The sequence below is a fragment of the Syzygium oleosum genome, unplaced genomic scaffold (assembly GCF_021117445.2).
Source record: "Syzygium oleosum isolate NSW1041296 unplaced genomic scaffold, Sole_v2.1 Sole_v2.50, whole genome shotgun sequence".
Classification (NCBI taxonomy): domain Eukaryota; kingdom Viridiplantae; phylum Streptophyta; class Magnoliopsida; order Myrtales; family Myrtaceae; genus Syzygium; species Syzygium oleosum.
Window position 1 is genome coordinate 1093430 of NW_026607534.1, and position 16796 is coordinate 1110225.

The 16796-nt window shown below is 36.8% G+C and overlaps 1 protein-coding gene across 1 annotated transcript; it reads right to left on the reverse strand.

Annotated features, from left to right (window-relative positions):
• Window positions 1-2962: 2962 nt before the first annotated feature.
• On the reverse strand, window positions 2963-7964 carry LOC115689490 (E3 ubiquitin-protein ligase RSL1). The gene is made up of 4 exons (XM_030615533.2): window positions 7731-7964; window positions 5194-5719; window positions 4292-5049; window positions 2963-3599 (listed from the first exon to the last, which is right to left on the reverse strand). Exons 2-4 carry the CDS (start codon window positions 5611-5613, stop codon window positions 3218-3220), a joined length of 1560 nt encoding a protein of 519 aa, XP_030471393.1. The 5' UTR covers window positions 5614-5719; window positions 7731-7964; the 3' UTR covers window positions 2963-3217.
• Between the last annotated feature and the right edge of the window lie 8832 nt (window positions 7965-16796).

A 16796-nucleotide genomic window follows, 5' to 3' on the forward strand; every position in this document is an offset into this window, starting at 1 on the left:
ATCTCCATTGTGCATCCTATTTTGCGCATCAATGGCATGACATCTACATCAAGAGAAATACTAGCATATTTCTCAAAATTAGTCCGATCGTTGCCTCATTGTCTGACGGGTTTTTTCTTAACATGGACCGACTGTTATGCCGGTCTCTCATTGTGCGTTTTTCACAATATCGCACGATCGGAAAGAAAGTTATTAATAATGTCTTCTCGTACCGTGACGTGCCATGTTAGGAAGATGGGAATGATGTGTATGGGTTGATGTAAATGCAGGCCATGAGATGGTGAATGTGGATGCACTTGCGGAATGTCAAATAGTTTTGTGGAGAAAGGGCTCCGACAACAAGGCCTGCAATGATGCTTGTGTGAAGAGATTCGCTCAACTTCCTTGTAGCCATGGATTTTGCTATAAAGGCAGTTGTCTGTCGTCGCCCCTGCGAATAAATCCACAATCTACATGTAAATGAAATAAATTCATCTCTCTCTCTTTCTCTCTCAATGTGTGATAACACATCGACAGAAAAAAATGATGAAAAACCTTTTGTAAATGCGGATGGATCGATAAGCGAATTCACAAAAGATACGAAGATTGGAGGTAATCGCCATGTAAGTTGCAAGAAAGTAAAGATGAAAGATAAATTTGTAAGAACATTGACTTCTTTGATTAAATGGGGATCTTTTACAAAGAATACATCATGGTATTTATAGCCTTACAAACAACAACCTTTTTATTTAAATAAACATAACTTCGTAATCTTATTTGTGGTTATGAGAAGTTACTATGCGCAACACTTATCTAAAAAAATTAATTCAAAAACACTTATCCACCAAAAATTACAAAAATCCTAAAATAGCGGCAATAAACATAACCACCTAGCAAATACATTTCTGTGTCAATTGTGTGACTTTGTTGATCAACTTCCTAAGTCTTGATGACGGCTCTTGTCCATAACTTTTAGCATATTGTTGATTACTTCCTTGGCAAGTTGTCGATTGTTCTATTTATTTATTAACCAAACTCCATTCTCATTGACTAAATCTAATACTTATCAATAATAACCAAAAGTTGGTCATTTTTTAAGGTCAACAACTTCCTTGTTTTTAAAGTTGAGCGAAGCAAATTTTAATTTACTTTGTTTTCATTAGTTCTCAAACACGATATATATCATTTTTTATCTTTTATAATTAGTAGTGTGGTATTGTAATTCTCTAATGAGTTTGAGTTTCTATCTGATGCATCGGCAAAATATTTTGTAGCTCTGGGGTGGTTTTGTTTTGTTGAAAAGAATTTCTATGAAAACAATTTATTAGACTTACTGAAGTTTGGAACACGAGGATTTCATTTAAATTTAAGAATTGAGTACTATTTCAATTGCAAGATACTCTAATGGAGCATCACAATCCTACTACTTGCCCTTGCATTTTGGCGGTGCCACCACTTGTCCCACCAAGCCAAGTCGAAGATCGACTGACTGATCATATAATGGTCGCTAGTGCCGGTTGCCCTTATTGAGACCCCAAACAAAGGAGGGGCGGTAGTCTCTCCCAACCCCTCCATCCTGTCTTCTGTTTTCTCCCCTTCGCAAAAAAGTTTTCTTGGTGTGCCGGAGTACGATCACATAAGCAAATGTGGGTTGTGCGAGGAGTAAATTTGCTCGATTCAAAGAGCACAAGGACCGAATCAACATTAATCAAGAGTTCAGAGACTAGTTTTGACATTGCCCAGATAATTTATATTCCAACCAACTTACAGGTCTCGAAATAAGTTTCGATGGGATAGCTATCGACAATCACATGCACGTGCACATTATCGTTTCGCATGTAGCTATATAGAATTAGAATCTAAAAACTTCATCGAAAACCGGGTGCCCATTAGAACTGAGCCTCGACACACCAGCAACAAGGACAGCAACTCTTTTGGTGAAGATTTCTAAAAGCACATTAGTCCAAGAAAACATCGCCCCAATATTAGAAAATCCGACATCTCCGCATCAGCGAGGTAAGTACTAGAGAGCCTAAGTATGTAAAGGTCAGTACTAGAGAGCCTAAGTATGTAGAGTTGATTCATTGCTATTTGCTCTCCCGCCAGGCTAGCACATAAGAGACTCTCAGCCCGGAGAAAAGGATCAGTATATACATTCTTGAGGTTCATTATTATGAATCTCTAGTTCGGGTCGATACAATAATTGCACGCACATATATCGAAAGATTTTCACTTCATTCTCTTAGTACCAATTGCCCTAGAGTTTTAAATTAGTTATGTGAATTCATCAGACAAGACACAGTCCATCCGAAAAAACCTCCTTTGATTGCATAAACTCATTCAATGCAAAGTGTAAACAATGCTAACACGTTTACGTAATGAGGCACAAACTTCACAAGCTTCTACAAGATTAGCATTGCTGAATTGAGTGTTTGACAGAGCTTTGAGAACGTTGCTTTATTTCGAAGAAGTCAACCGAGAACACGCCGTGGACCTCTAAGAGCAAAGATCAGCTGGAAGATAAAACAGTCAAAAACTCAAAACTAGTGCCTTCACGGTTTCTGCATGTCCAACTATACATTAAAATGGTTAATTTCCATCTTAATAATTTTTTAAACACAACTAAAGATCAAAATTCAGACCCTAGAATTTTCTTTTTCTTTTTTTCTTTTTTTTTTTCTTTCCTTACCCAAAAAAAAATTCAGACCCTAGAAGAAAAACCAAAAGTCCCTATTTACATGCAATAGCACCAACCCAGATGAATGTATGGCCACTGATGAATCAAGACGTTTAGAGCCAATTCACTGTACTAATCCATCATCTACCCTTCACAACTACTTTTTGCCACTATGTCATTTGTCAACTCTTACTGCTTCAGTACTACTGCATCAGCTCCAAATTACATCAACGAAAGAAACTCATCAATAATTGTCCGTAGAATCAGAAGCACATTAATGTTGCAAATTCGCAACAAATATCAGGCTTTAATCAGAAGCACATGGAGAAAAATATGATTCAATGACTTTCCACTGCGTCAACAAGATAAATGTCCTTTCTTTCCCCTTTTTCTCAGCCTATCTACTCTGACAGAGAATGATATGACTCCAAGGAAATGCGCCTATTTTTCCATGCCAGTGTGAATAAACGGAACAGAGTGAGAGACTCTTTACCCACCTAGCTAAGACCTTTTTTAGCCGTGTAAAACTTATTGCCTAAAGGCTTGCTATTGTTACACATCTTATTGCATATAATCTTCATAGTAATCATCACTTATCACGGAGACAAACCTCTCCAGCCAAGGAAGCTGATGCAAATCTTTAATAGCATCTACGTATGAGTCTGTACAGCGCGGAGGCGATTGATATGGATGGTGATCACTGAGACTGAAGCCACCAGCAAGAAATCTTTGAATGAGCGCCAGTTGTGATCTCTCTTGGTCCGAGTATGCATCCATTATCATGGGGAGTGAATTGAAAGTTTCCCAGGCCCATTGTTCGGATTCTTGAGCTGAATGTGAAACTAAATCCTCAGAATTGTCTTCATCCCAGAATGCACATTGACAAGCCTGTTGGCCTTCTCGGTATTCAGCACCACAAGAATAACAGAACTCATGGCCGCACCTGTTAGGCAAAGTAAACAGAATTCAGGTTAAACTGATTACGCAGTCCAATGATAAATGATATAGTAAAAACTAATGGGTGCCGTATTTGTAGTAGTGCAATGCCAGCACTCTTAACACTAGATTAAGAAATAATGTGTAAGTTTTACTTCGGTATTTAAACCAGTGAGACTCATCAACAATGTGATTGGTTTGTCTAAGCACCTAATTGACATAGTATTTAGTAAACAAATTTTTGCCAAAGCTATTGATGTGTTCACATTCATTATCTTGTGCAGTATGACAGCACTCTTCACCGCATGATTAGATGCAGGGACACTGCACCAGGTACATGCCTTGCATAAAGGATGCAAGAGCCTTCTAACCTATAGTATAGAAAACCCCAGAGTGATCTGATGATTGAAACCAATGAAACTGTCCTTCCCATCTGTTACACCTAGCTAGAATACAAATAATTCATGTTCCATTGACAGCAAAGTAATTGTTGAAGTGCCAAGTTCTTCTACATTTCTAGAATATCTACTCCATACTTCCAAGTGCAAACTGCCATGCCAACCTAAGTACCCTAATATTCCAGAAGAACGAATAAAGCCTGATATTTTCAGGTAAGAGTTAAAGTTTTCGATGCCATTTCAGCATTTTAGCCTGCACAGAGGAAACTGTCATCACTCATAAACAAACAAGTCCTCTCACCAGCATGTCATATGGTAGCAACCGTGAGTGAGTTCAATCATTCTACGACACTGCTGGCAACGCCTCCATCTCTTGCTTGCTGCTAGACGATGCAAAGTGAAGTCTGCAGCATCTCTTTCATCTGCTGGAAGATCTTGGTACTCTTCACAGGTCAATGAAGAGTGCCAAGGGACGCCACACTCCAAACAAATAAACCTCTGACAAGCCGGACACTCAATGCAGCTGTTTTCTGACTGACTTGAAGAACTTGCCCTGGCTGACAAGCATTCCTGAGGATCGAGCAGGACAGAACAATTTGGAAAGGGGCAATAGATTTTATCAGAATGAAAATTTGCTTCCCCGAGGACTCTCTCCAGAGATTCGTATGAAGCAAGTGGAAGGAAATACTTGCACTCGGCAGGGGATACATAGTATTTGCATTTCAACTGGGGACATCTGATAGGAACTTGAGAAGTTTGTACTTTTCCATCAACATAAGTTCTCATACATTGGGAACAGAACTTGTGTGAACATTTCATGGTGATCATCATGGGCGATGGTCTATCCTCACAACAAATAGAACAGTGGTCAAGAGACTTCTCTCCGTCGACAGGATATGAAACAATCCCAATAGCCACTTGGGCCAGTCGGCTTGCCCTATCCAGCTCATTACTGGACACAACTTCCAAAACAAAGGTATCAAAATTAACTGCATGTTCCAGTATTCTCTGCCTCAATGCAACAAGGAGTGGAATCTCAAGCTTATCTTCATTCACTATCTGTCAAAAAGCACCCATGTTACACGACCATTTATCATAAATGCACTGCATATCCAACATGCAACCAACAAAGAGATAATTTCAACTACTCACAAATATTATATCAAATATTAACAGATACATCCTTTTTATAGACAAGCTTACCTGATCATATAACATCTTTGAATCGGTAAAGGCATAAACATGACGGATGTTGTTCTGTGAAGCCTCCACTAGACCATCCATCAGAGCTAAATAATCAGCCACAGATTCATCCACAAAGAAATCCAACTTTTTCTGCACCTGGATAATAGGAAGATCAGCTAACCGTTCCATGGACACCCCAATTCCAGAAAGCCCGATAGCACAATCCCCAACCTCGTTGATCGAAATTCCCTTGAAGAACAATTTCACTGAGAATTCACCTAGAAGATACTTGGGCTCCTCCTTAACTACTTCCTCAGTCTCCCTCCATACTTCATCATCTTCACAACAACTGCGGAATTCTTCCTCATCTTCCTCCAGCTTAACTTCCCTAGCCATTTTCAGTGAAGAGCTATCGCAAGAAACTGCTCGTCCATCCATCTTCGACAACTTAGTTGAGAAGAACACTATGTCCAAATGATTTTGCTTGAAAAGTCTGAACTTATCAGCATTTACACGCACAGTTCCAATTAACAGAGGAATCCATCTTCAACCATAAAATGGAAAATCAATGTTAGAGATAATTCAAAATCTGTATAACAATAATTCATGTGCATCTCCAAATTTCAGTTTTCTAACCAGTTACAAAGAAAGACTCTAATCAAAGTCAATCACTTCTGTGAATATCAAGCTGAGAAATATTTAACAACATACAACCTTTTGGTTTTCAAGGTGTTTCCACAAATCAGACAATAATCCACAAGATTTAAAGTCCGTATAGCAACACAAAATGGGTAAAGTGGTGGTCTTCTAGGTTTCTTCAGGCAAGTGAGGATCAACCAACTGACTAATAAAGACTTCCAACTACCCATCTATTCATACACACAAACAATACGAAATGGAACGAATAAAGCACACATATGGGGACATCATAAATCCATAGGCACTGACCACTATACTTGCCCCCAATTGCACTAGGGTTTCAATTTCACACGGTATAACTAGAAAGCTCCTTCTGACCCAGAAAAAGAAAAAAGAAAGAGAACTAGACAGGTAATGAGACGTCCAACTCTGACAGAGAATCCTGCAATAAGCCTCTCATCTGACAAGTGCTGCTTTACCCCCTATTCTCTACAATACTTCATCTTTTATAACTAGGACAGTCAATTACCGGTGCATTGGAAGTTAAGCTTTTCTTTTACATGAATAAATTGCTTGAGAATTGCCAATGAAATGCTAAAAGAATGTTCTATCCTCATAGTCTGGAATAGACATGATGGGCTGATATGATATGTCATTGACCATGCTGCTGAATATCGCGTGCTTCTTGCACCCTTATATGATATGTAGCCTAGCATGCATGCTTTAGCAAGACTGTAGCCTTTAAGTGGCTAGATCCCTGCAGCCTACAGGAATCAATTGCTTGGCTTTCAACTCAATACCGATTGATGCAAAAATGGGCACTAGAAAACTTCATGTACTACCAGAAGCTTATTCCTCTCTGGCTTTCCACAAAATTTGAGTTGCTGGCTATCCTTTCTGCAGCTTATCATATTATACATTACTACAGTAGTACTTACTTTAAAAGAACTCATGGTTCAAACCTAGCTCCAAAAGACGAAATTATTATGAAAGATATTGCAAGTGCTCACACTCGAGGCTGCTCTCACTTGATAAGTTTCTTACTTGCTTCTTCATTGCTCAGCAGCAACAATGCTTTCCACACCATGTGCAGATTACCACAAAATATAACGACTTAGCTACCCTCCAAACAAAGAAATAGATCAGAGGAAAAGAGATATATATTACCTTTCCACTACGTCTATTAACCATCAAAGCATAGATCTTTTGATTACAAAGAGTACAGACATGGGAATCCAACTCTTTCAAACATTTGTGGGAGGAAGCAATGAAAACCAGAAAGAAATAGCAATTTCGCAACCTCTATATGCATCACAATTTCTCAGGAAAGCACCCGCGAAGAAGCCAAAGCTAACCCAAGAAACAAGGAATACCAAGATGAGAACAATATGAAACTACTCAGGAAAGTAAGGAAGGATAAAAAAAAGGATCTTTAATTTGGAACAACAAAGCAAAGTCAAATTCGTAAGAAGACATCAGAAACCCGCAAACCCGCAGACAGGAGCATCAAGCTTAATCCCAAACTACCGCATAATCCAACCCAGTTAAATATATACTCACCAAACCAGAAGAACATACATAGCAGAACACCCACAAACGAAAATCGCAACAAGAAGGAGAGAGAGAGAGAGAGAGAGCAAAAAGAAAAAAAGAACATGGAATATAGCACGAGCAAAAGAAACTGCTCACGTCCAATTCAATCATTCTTGGGTCAGGCACAAAACACATGCTTTTTTCCTCTCCTTCAAAAACAAAAGCCGATCTAATAGATTTCTTGAAAAAAAACCCCGAAACCTCAGCAGCGTTCAAAACCCAAAAACGAATGACCCTCTTAGACTTCTGACTCCTCTCCAGGAACTCGGATTCCCGCGAGCTACAAAACAAGCGGCAGACTGAAGATTGCTTCGCATGCGTACCTAAGCAGCGTTCTTGGCGATCTCTGCCTCGGATCTCACCATCGGTTGGCCCTCCCGAAGTTCCGGTTTCTCTCCTTCCACACACCGGGTCTCCGTCGTCGCACCATTCGGTGCCCCCAACCTCAGCAGAAGCTGCCGAACGCTGCAGTGTTGACTGCGAAGGAATTCATCGTCAGGCTTTTGCACAGAGAGAGAGGCAGAGGCAGAGGCAGAGGCAGAGATGCTACAGAGAAGGAGGAGGAGGCTTCGTCAAGATTCCCATCAACAACTTGTGCGTGTGTTTTTTGTTTTGTTTTTTTCATCAAGGCAAGAAACTTTAAAGAAACGGAAAATGATAGGAAGCAAAAGCCAGTGACCTTATTTTTCTACACGCAACCTTGGACGACCCCTGATTGAGATGATACGGTGTCGTTTGGAGCCTAGCGAGATGAACCCCACCCACACCATCCCACGCGCTGCGACCGCGTTTCCATCCGTACTCTCGGCCGATGTGATGAGACACCCGTCGGATTCACAAAATCCAACGATCACGATTGTTCGCGAGAATCAGACACAGTCTTTTTCGCAGAAAATCGATAATTTGAAAATCATTTTTCTTAAAAATAATTACTTATATCGCTTAAAATAATTAGATAATAAAAATCGATAATAATTTATATTTAAATATTTCCGTGAACCAAGAAAAAATTTTCCATTCGTTCATTTTCGTGATCGGTATGATAATTATTTTTAGAAAAATATTTTTCAAATCATTAATTTTCTAACGAAACAAACGCACACTACACATATTATAGAGTTATATTTTTTACACGATATACTATAATGCTTTAGATTATTTTCATCATAATCCTTTGGGTGGAGCTATTTTCACTTTTTATATGGCTAAATCCATACTATTCTCATTAAAGAGTTGAATTTATTCTTAATCTTCCAATTGACGTAAACCCGCAATTTATTTTCTTTCCCTTTTTTTAATTCTTAATTTTATGTAGAATTCTGACCAAAACAAAATTTATGTAGAATCTAATTATATAATTACGAACATCACATATTACTTTTCAGTGGGTATTAACACAAATAAAGCAAAAGAAAGTCAACCTCAAAATAGTATTAACGACACTTAAAACGCGTAACCTTTTACTTTTAATACATGCTTTCATTTTATTGGTAAGATGCAACATTGCTCTTTCAAGATCATCTATGCATAAATTTTCTTATGAGTTGAAATTCTATTTTAAGTACATAAATTCTGAGCTCCTAAAATACATGGCTGACCTCATGAATACGTATTAAAGTTACATGTACCGGAAGTGATGAATTTTGGTTATTTCAGACAAGGAATTAAGGAAAGAGGGACAGAGAGAATCATGGGTCAGTGCTGGTTCTAGTGGCCTACGACAAAAAGTGAGGTTCGCTTTGCTGGCATTAGTTCCTCCTTGACTTTCATGTAATTACTGCGGCGTGCAATATTTGCACCCGACCGCATGCATTGAACCCACCAAGTTTATTCCTGTTTTTTTCTTATTGGTTTTGTTTTTTCAATTTTTCCCCAAAAAATTTTTCAATAGAGAAACAAGGAGACCCCTAAAGCCAAAATAAATCTTACAAGTTTTTGGAAATTTTATAAAGATGGATGACACAAAAGTTAACATTTTATTTGAAGGATTCCGAACAAGCCTTTAATTTGTGAATTGGAAATCTCCTGACATCCCTACCAATCACTCTAAGTCTAGAAAGGGAGGAGAGTAACCATTTTTTATGTTCGTGTTAAGTTTTATGAGCCGGTTAAATTCAGACTTTTCGCGTATAAAGATGGCATTGACACAAAACGGTTAACATATTTATTTGAAGGATTTCGAACGGAATGCCTTCAATTTCTGAATTGGAAATCTCCTGACGTCCCTACCAATCACTCTAAGTCTAGAACCAATCACTCTAGGCGAGCAGGCCTGGCGGGCGCGAGGTCTAGCCTCGCCTCGCCGGCAGGGGGACCCTCGCCTCGCGGGCCGGCGGCCGTGGACGCCTCGCCGGCCATGGCCAAGGAAGAGAATGGGTAGAAAGAAAAAAAATTAAACAATTCAAAATATTATTAATAAAAAGAAATTTTGTGTAGGTACCAAACGCATTTGTTCTTTTCTATCCGGCATAGAAATTTTGAACATTCCTTTTATGTGAAGTTAAGCGTGTGAGGCACGTAAGTGGAAGGATAAAAAGGAGGAAGTGAGATTTGAATATCGTAGTCCTCGAGAGTGGGAGGGAGAAGAGATAGTGATAAGAGAAGTACCGGGTGTTAAATCAACATAAAAAAACCTTCAATCAAATTGATTTTGGGGAAAACATTAATATGATAACTCTTTCTATCAAAACCACTACGATGCCCTACATTGATACTAATAATATCATTGAACACTTCATCTCTATCTCATCATGAAAAACTATGTTCATATAATTTTCACTCGTGTGAGTTAGGTGTAAATATGGACTAAACAATCTCAGTGTATCAACTCCTCACTCTACTAAGGGCAAACAATTCCACATTACGCAACACTTGAAGTATGGTTGGCATCTTGTTCCATTCACAAGATTTATGTCGTATTTTATGAGTTCGAAAGTTATTATAAAGTGTGTTTTTCCATTAAAAAAGCGGTTCTTAATTGATTGATGGAGCAAATTTAGCTTGGAATAGGAAAATTGACCAACAAAATGAAACCTATAGTTTTATCCGTGGCTCGTAAGCTTCCAAGAGCTTTCGCTCATCTCAATCAATTTTCTTAATCAACCTTATCGACTGGATCATATGACTTTCCAGTTATTTCATTAAACCCGTTCATTGGCAGACCACTTTGTCAGCCTCAAACAAGGGTTATTCTAACAAGACCAGCACGTGGGTTTTTGTCCTTTCCATGCGGAAAAATGTGCAATTGCTTTGACTTTTCAAAGCCCTAATCGTCTTTGCAAATGGATGACAGTTCTATTAAAGAAGACCCGTTGCCCACCCTGTTTAATAATAAGACCATAATGATTAGCCACTGCCCCCGAGGAATAACGCTATATTTTAGTGCATTTTTTAAGGTTGAGGAAGCTGTTTGTTTCAGCGTGGGACAGATTGTGATCAGACTTGTCGAGACAAGCCACAGACCATGGAATCCATTGGGTATTGTAACATCTTGCACTGCAACGCAATTACTTTAGATGAGCTCATAGATTTTGATGGTGCCGATGTCCTCGATCTCACGAGCTCATTCATTGTGTGAAGGAAGCACGCCATAGTTCCAACATTGACCCTTATAGATTTTAGGAACAAAATCGTTCAAAATCTCAAACTGTATCCACTGTGACACATTAACTCTAAGTTTTTTTTTATGTGACACAAAAACTCCAAAATTTGTACCCGTATAACACATTTATGCCCTGTCAAGATTCCGTCAATGAGCAACTTTAAAAATATGTCCACGTGGCTTAAGTAAAATAAAAAATGTTAATATCACGAAAAATCCCAAACTGATATACTTGTAACAAATCTCTCCCAAATTAATTTTTTGACCACCAAAAACTCTAAATTGGTACACCTGTAACAAATTTACCCTCCGTCAGTTTCCGTTGAATTTTACCGTCAAATTGTTGAGTTGGATGACACATAACAGTTGTCAAGTATACCAGTTTGGAACTTTACCCCTCCTTTTGTCACAGATTTATCAATTTGCGATTTTTCGTGATATTAATCCAATTTTTCGGAGGGTAAATTTGTCACAAGTATATTAGTTTGGGGTTTTTGCTAGTCAAAAAATTAGTTCAGGGTAAATTTGTCACAAGTTTATCAATTTGAGGTTTTTTGTGGTTAAAAAATTAATACGGGGTAAATCTTTCATAAGTTTACTAGTTTGGGGTTTTTCGTGAGTACAAGTTTGGGTTTTTTATGTCACAACAAAAAAATTTAGGGTAATTATGTCATAGTGGGCATAGTTTGAAATTTTCGATGTTACAAAAAATAAGTTAGGGTAAATGTGTCATGATGAATATAGTTTGGTGATTTTGATGATTTTTTCCCTAGATTTTAGGGTTTACTTTGTATACACCAAGTCTATTGACCTCATTGATATAGCCCATTAGACTTTCTTATATGACATACTTAGATGAGATCGGAAACTTCTTGGTATCGATGTACATTGGTTCGTGCACGAAGCAAATTAGATCAGCCATCGATTTAAATATTGATTTATTGACTTAATTGTATAGATCTATGTCGACCTAAGTCTAGACAAGATATGTGACGCCAATAAAATAACAATCTCAAACATATAATAGTTTTCGGATAAAAGCGGTATTTGAATCACCTGGGTACCGCACATAAGTAGCTTTTCAAACTCTGTGTATTGCACAAGTTCATTTCTTCAAATTTTATAGTTTGATATTGCCACATTCAAGATTGCTTGATTCAACAATTTTGGTTTAGGCTGAGTAAACAAATTAAGAACTCATATTAATGTATCAATATTTTCCGCATATGTGATCGAAAATTTTAAAATTAATATACATTTAAAATCATTTTCATATACTATTAAGAAGATGAATATAAGATTTAAAATGATGATAATATCATCAATCGAGTTGAGGGTTTGGATGTTTCATACTATACAAAAAGAATACATAGTGTATTCGTAATTATTTTGGCCCGACATAGTGTATATATTAATTAATTTTACAATTAAAATCTTATTATGCTTTTTATAGCTAACACGGTCCCAGATATTTTATTTCACTTTTATTTCTCTTGTATTAATCTCATTTTTTGTTACTTTTGCGATTTTTGTTGGATTTTATTGTGGTGCACATGATTAATGGCCCATATGTGGTTTAGGTTTAACAATTATTAGGTGCTAAATTCCTATTGGTTAATAGAGATGTGTATTCTAATTACTGTACATCCTGATGGATGGTGTGACTATAAAAGGTTATAATTAGAAACTAGTCCCCTCTCAACCCTAGAAAAGAACGACAGTTTTCTCTCCATCAAGAACGTCAGAAAGCCTAAAAGGAGTCAAGAAAGAGAAACCTATTTCTTTAAAAGATTTCCCATCTACAATTGATTTTTTCACAAGAAATCATCATGGATCAATGTATGTTTCTCGTCTATTATGATATTGTGAAAATCATCTTGTTCTAAGATTTTGGGTATGATGTTTATGCAAACATTAGGGTTTGATTTGCATAGAATTGATTTGATCTTAGAATTTTATGAATAGATTTCAATGGTGTTAATGCTTTTTTAAGTAATCAATTATTGTACAATTACAAATTTATTTAGTCTTTTTAAAAAATATAAGATTCTTGGCTAACATGGTACCCAATATTTTCTGTTTGATAGTTTTATTTTTATCAAAATTTCTAGTTACGGAGTATCTCATTTTTAGTGCTTTTTTGCGATTTTGCGAGGAGCATGTGATATTAAATTATCAACAAGGGTTCAACCACCCCCACGCGGAGTAGTGTCGCCTAACACAAAAATATGTCATTTGATGTTAAAATAAATTGGAAAATTAAAAAAAAAAAAGAACTGAAAATTAGAAATGAGGAGGGTCCCCTCACGGTCTCTCTTCCTCTCGCCTTTTTTTTTTTTCCCTTTTTATTGTTTCAGTCTTTTTAAATCTTTCTCTTTTTTTTTTTATTGTTATGTAACACTTACTTGGCGCCACTCTTGTACTGCTTGTGCGAAAAATTTTAAAAATAAATAATAGAGATGGTATATAAAATTTTCATTCATGAAAAAGCTTACAGAAGGATTAATTGGGAGGATGACCACAAGTTTTAAGATTTAAACACACGGAATGAAAATTATATATGACAAACTCAAGTGCCGGATTGATACAAGTTTTTAAGATAGTTTCATTGTTCCATAAAAGTTTGCACAAGAAAATTACTCAATTAATTCTAAACCTATTGCACATATGCCAATTCGATCCTAAACTTTTCGATTTTTCCAATTTATTCCTAAACCTTTGCGCGAAATCCCAATATAATACTTTCATTCATTTTTTGTTGAAAATCGTTGACGTGATGGTCCTGTCATCATTAACCGTCCTACGCGGCACACTGTCCCATTAGTGACTTTTAGGCAAAAAGTGGGCCGGAATGATGATATTGGAATTTCATGCAAATATTTGGAACCAATTGAAAAAATTAAAAATTTTATGACTGAATCGGCATCTATACAATAGATATATGATTGATAGGATAATTTCCTCGAGTTTGCGCGCACACATCGAGGAGAGGGTGGTGGGCGAGGTTGATGAGCCACTCGCAATGCATACTAGTAAGGCTAAAATTCGCAAAAGTAATAATTATTTAATCCAAAGCCAGTTGTTAATATGGTAGCTAGGGTGGGTGGAAAGCAGGCGATCTTGTTGGAACATTGCATCCGAACCCAACGAAGGGGACGAAGAAAGGACAGACCGGCCTTGAGTCATCCTAGTCATTGCAGTGCACATATTCTACCAATTAAAACCGTTTAAATTGGATCGAGCCAATCATATCGAACGCACTTGATCTTTGAGTTGGATAACATGGGAGGCAATGTTGGATCCCATGTGTCTGTCATAATGTGTTCAAGACCATTTGAAGAGAAACAGAGAATACGACATTCGCTTGCAGGCTTGAAAGCTAACCAAATAATGCAGATGGTATTCTGCGCACTTTGGATAATTTGCACTGTATGGTGTCTCAATTTAATTTGTTACTCACTTCTTGTCAGAATTGGACATGGAAATCCTTGGTATACTTTATTATGGGGAAAAGTACCCAATCAGTCTTAAACTTCTTATACGGATGTCAATTAAGTTTTGAACTTTTCAATTTTGATCGTTAGAAAGTCCAACCCAAAAATTTAAACAGTTAGATAAAGGCGTGATTTGATATTTAAATATTTTAACATCTCCCTCACGCATAGGCTAGTCTGAGCCTAAAGCGTGGAAACATTTAATCGGGAAACCAAATAGGGGCATGGAAGATTTGAACTCAAGACATCCTGTTCTATTGCCATGCTCATAGAACAGTTGATAATTGTCCACAAAATCTCACTTGTCTTCGTCTAATAGTTTAAGCTTTTTGGATTGGACTTTCTAACATTGCCAATTTAGTGTTAAACTTTTTGATAATTTGCCAATATAATCATTTTGATCAATTTTGGCTAGAATTCGTCGACGTGGCTAGTCCTTACAACCAATTTTAGGATTAAATTGATCACTTTACAATAATTTCTGATTTTTTGGATAAATATCTTGTAGTATGAAAGATACCAATAGTCAAATTTCTGCTGGAAATTTAAACAAAGTCAGACCAAAATATCTCAACTCGTGAAAAACAATTTATATATCTGTGGAAAAATGACATGATTAGTAGTCTTTACCAAAAAACTCTCTAAAAATAATTGATGCTGGGAAGCTTGCAAGACTTTCTGTCAAAATCTCATGAAACTACAAAATCATGACCCAAAAAAAAAAGAAAAAAAAAGAAAACAAAGATCGACATGGAATATGCCAAAAGAACAACGGAAGACAACCACGCAAAGTGTCTAATACCAAAGTAGGTTGCGTCCCGCATTGAATAACAAAAACCAAATCACATAGTATTCGCAATTCTACTACGTTGAAAAAAAAACAAAATAGAAACTTAAGGTGCTTGAATCGCAGCAAATCTTTGACTCTCTGATAAAACTTTGGGTGTCGACCGTTCGGATTGGGTCCACCGATGATCAACCCGACTCCAACATGAATGGCTAGCGAGGGTCGGCCGGCCTAAGGTTCGAAAAATATATATATATATATAGTTAAAAAAATTCAAAATTTTTTCTAAAAAAATTGTCAACATAGTTCACGTTAGCACTGTCCGTGCCACGTAGCATGGCTAGCGTTGACTAGACCGTCATGTCAGCGATTTCCGATCAAAATTGGCCGAAAGAACTAAATTGACAAATTGTCAAAAGATTTAGGACTAAATTGGCAAAATTGAAATATTTATGACTGAATTGGCACAACTGCAATAAGTTTAAGACTAAATTGATTTAATCCAACAACCTTACAGTACATGTGGGTTCATTAATTCCTTAGCTACTTTATTGCATCGTTTAACAACGGCCAATTTGCAAACCAAGCCTTGAGATGTGATTATTTTGTGTATTTACTGTGAATTAAATAAGGTTTAAGATTATTTACCCTTTGTCTTCAACTCTATGTGTACTTTTCTTTGATCAATTAGATGTGAACAAAATAAAGGAAGGATTGGCCCACTTTTTTAAATCTCTGAAGATCCGCATAGTGGGTTTAAGAGTGTTAGGGAATTTCCATCTCGAGAATTAAAAGGGCATCCGTTTGAATCCCCACCAATTGCATACAAATTTCTCTGGATTATAGTCATCTACGCGGGATAGAGGTCTGAACTTAACTGGTTCATGGGATTTGCAGGATGTTCCATGGACGATGCCCTTGGATTATACAAAACAAAAAGGGAAAATGACACAAACAGTCTCTGAACTTTGACTCAATGTGCAATTTGATCCACGAATTTTTAATTTGTTCAATGTAGTCCATGAACTTTCAATTTGTTCAATGTGGTATTTGAACTTTCAATTTGTTCAATGTGGTCTTTGAACTTTTGGTACATGTTCATTATAGTCCCCGAACTTTATAAAAATGTTCAATGTAATCCTTCAATTAATTCAAGTTCATGGACTATATTGTACATTTTCATATAGTTCATGGACTAAATTGAACACGTACCAAAAGTTCAGGGACTATATTGAACAAATTAAAAGTTCAGGGACCACATTGAACATTAGGTTAAAGTTCAAGGACTACATTGAACAAATTAAAAGTTCATGGACCAAATTACACATCGCGCCAAAGTTCAGGGACTATTTGTGTCATTATCCCAAACAAAAATTATACTTGATCACATTTTTTATGTGACATATTCATTACTCTTAGTGAGTAATGAGAATTCTTATTCATGCTCCTTATTGAATTGACAAGATATTACTAACAAATCAAATTGTCAACCGAATGATACACGTGA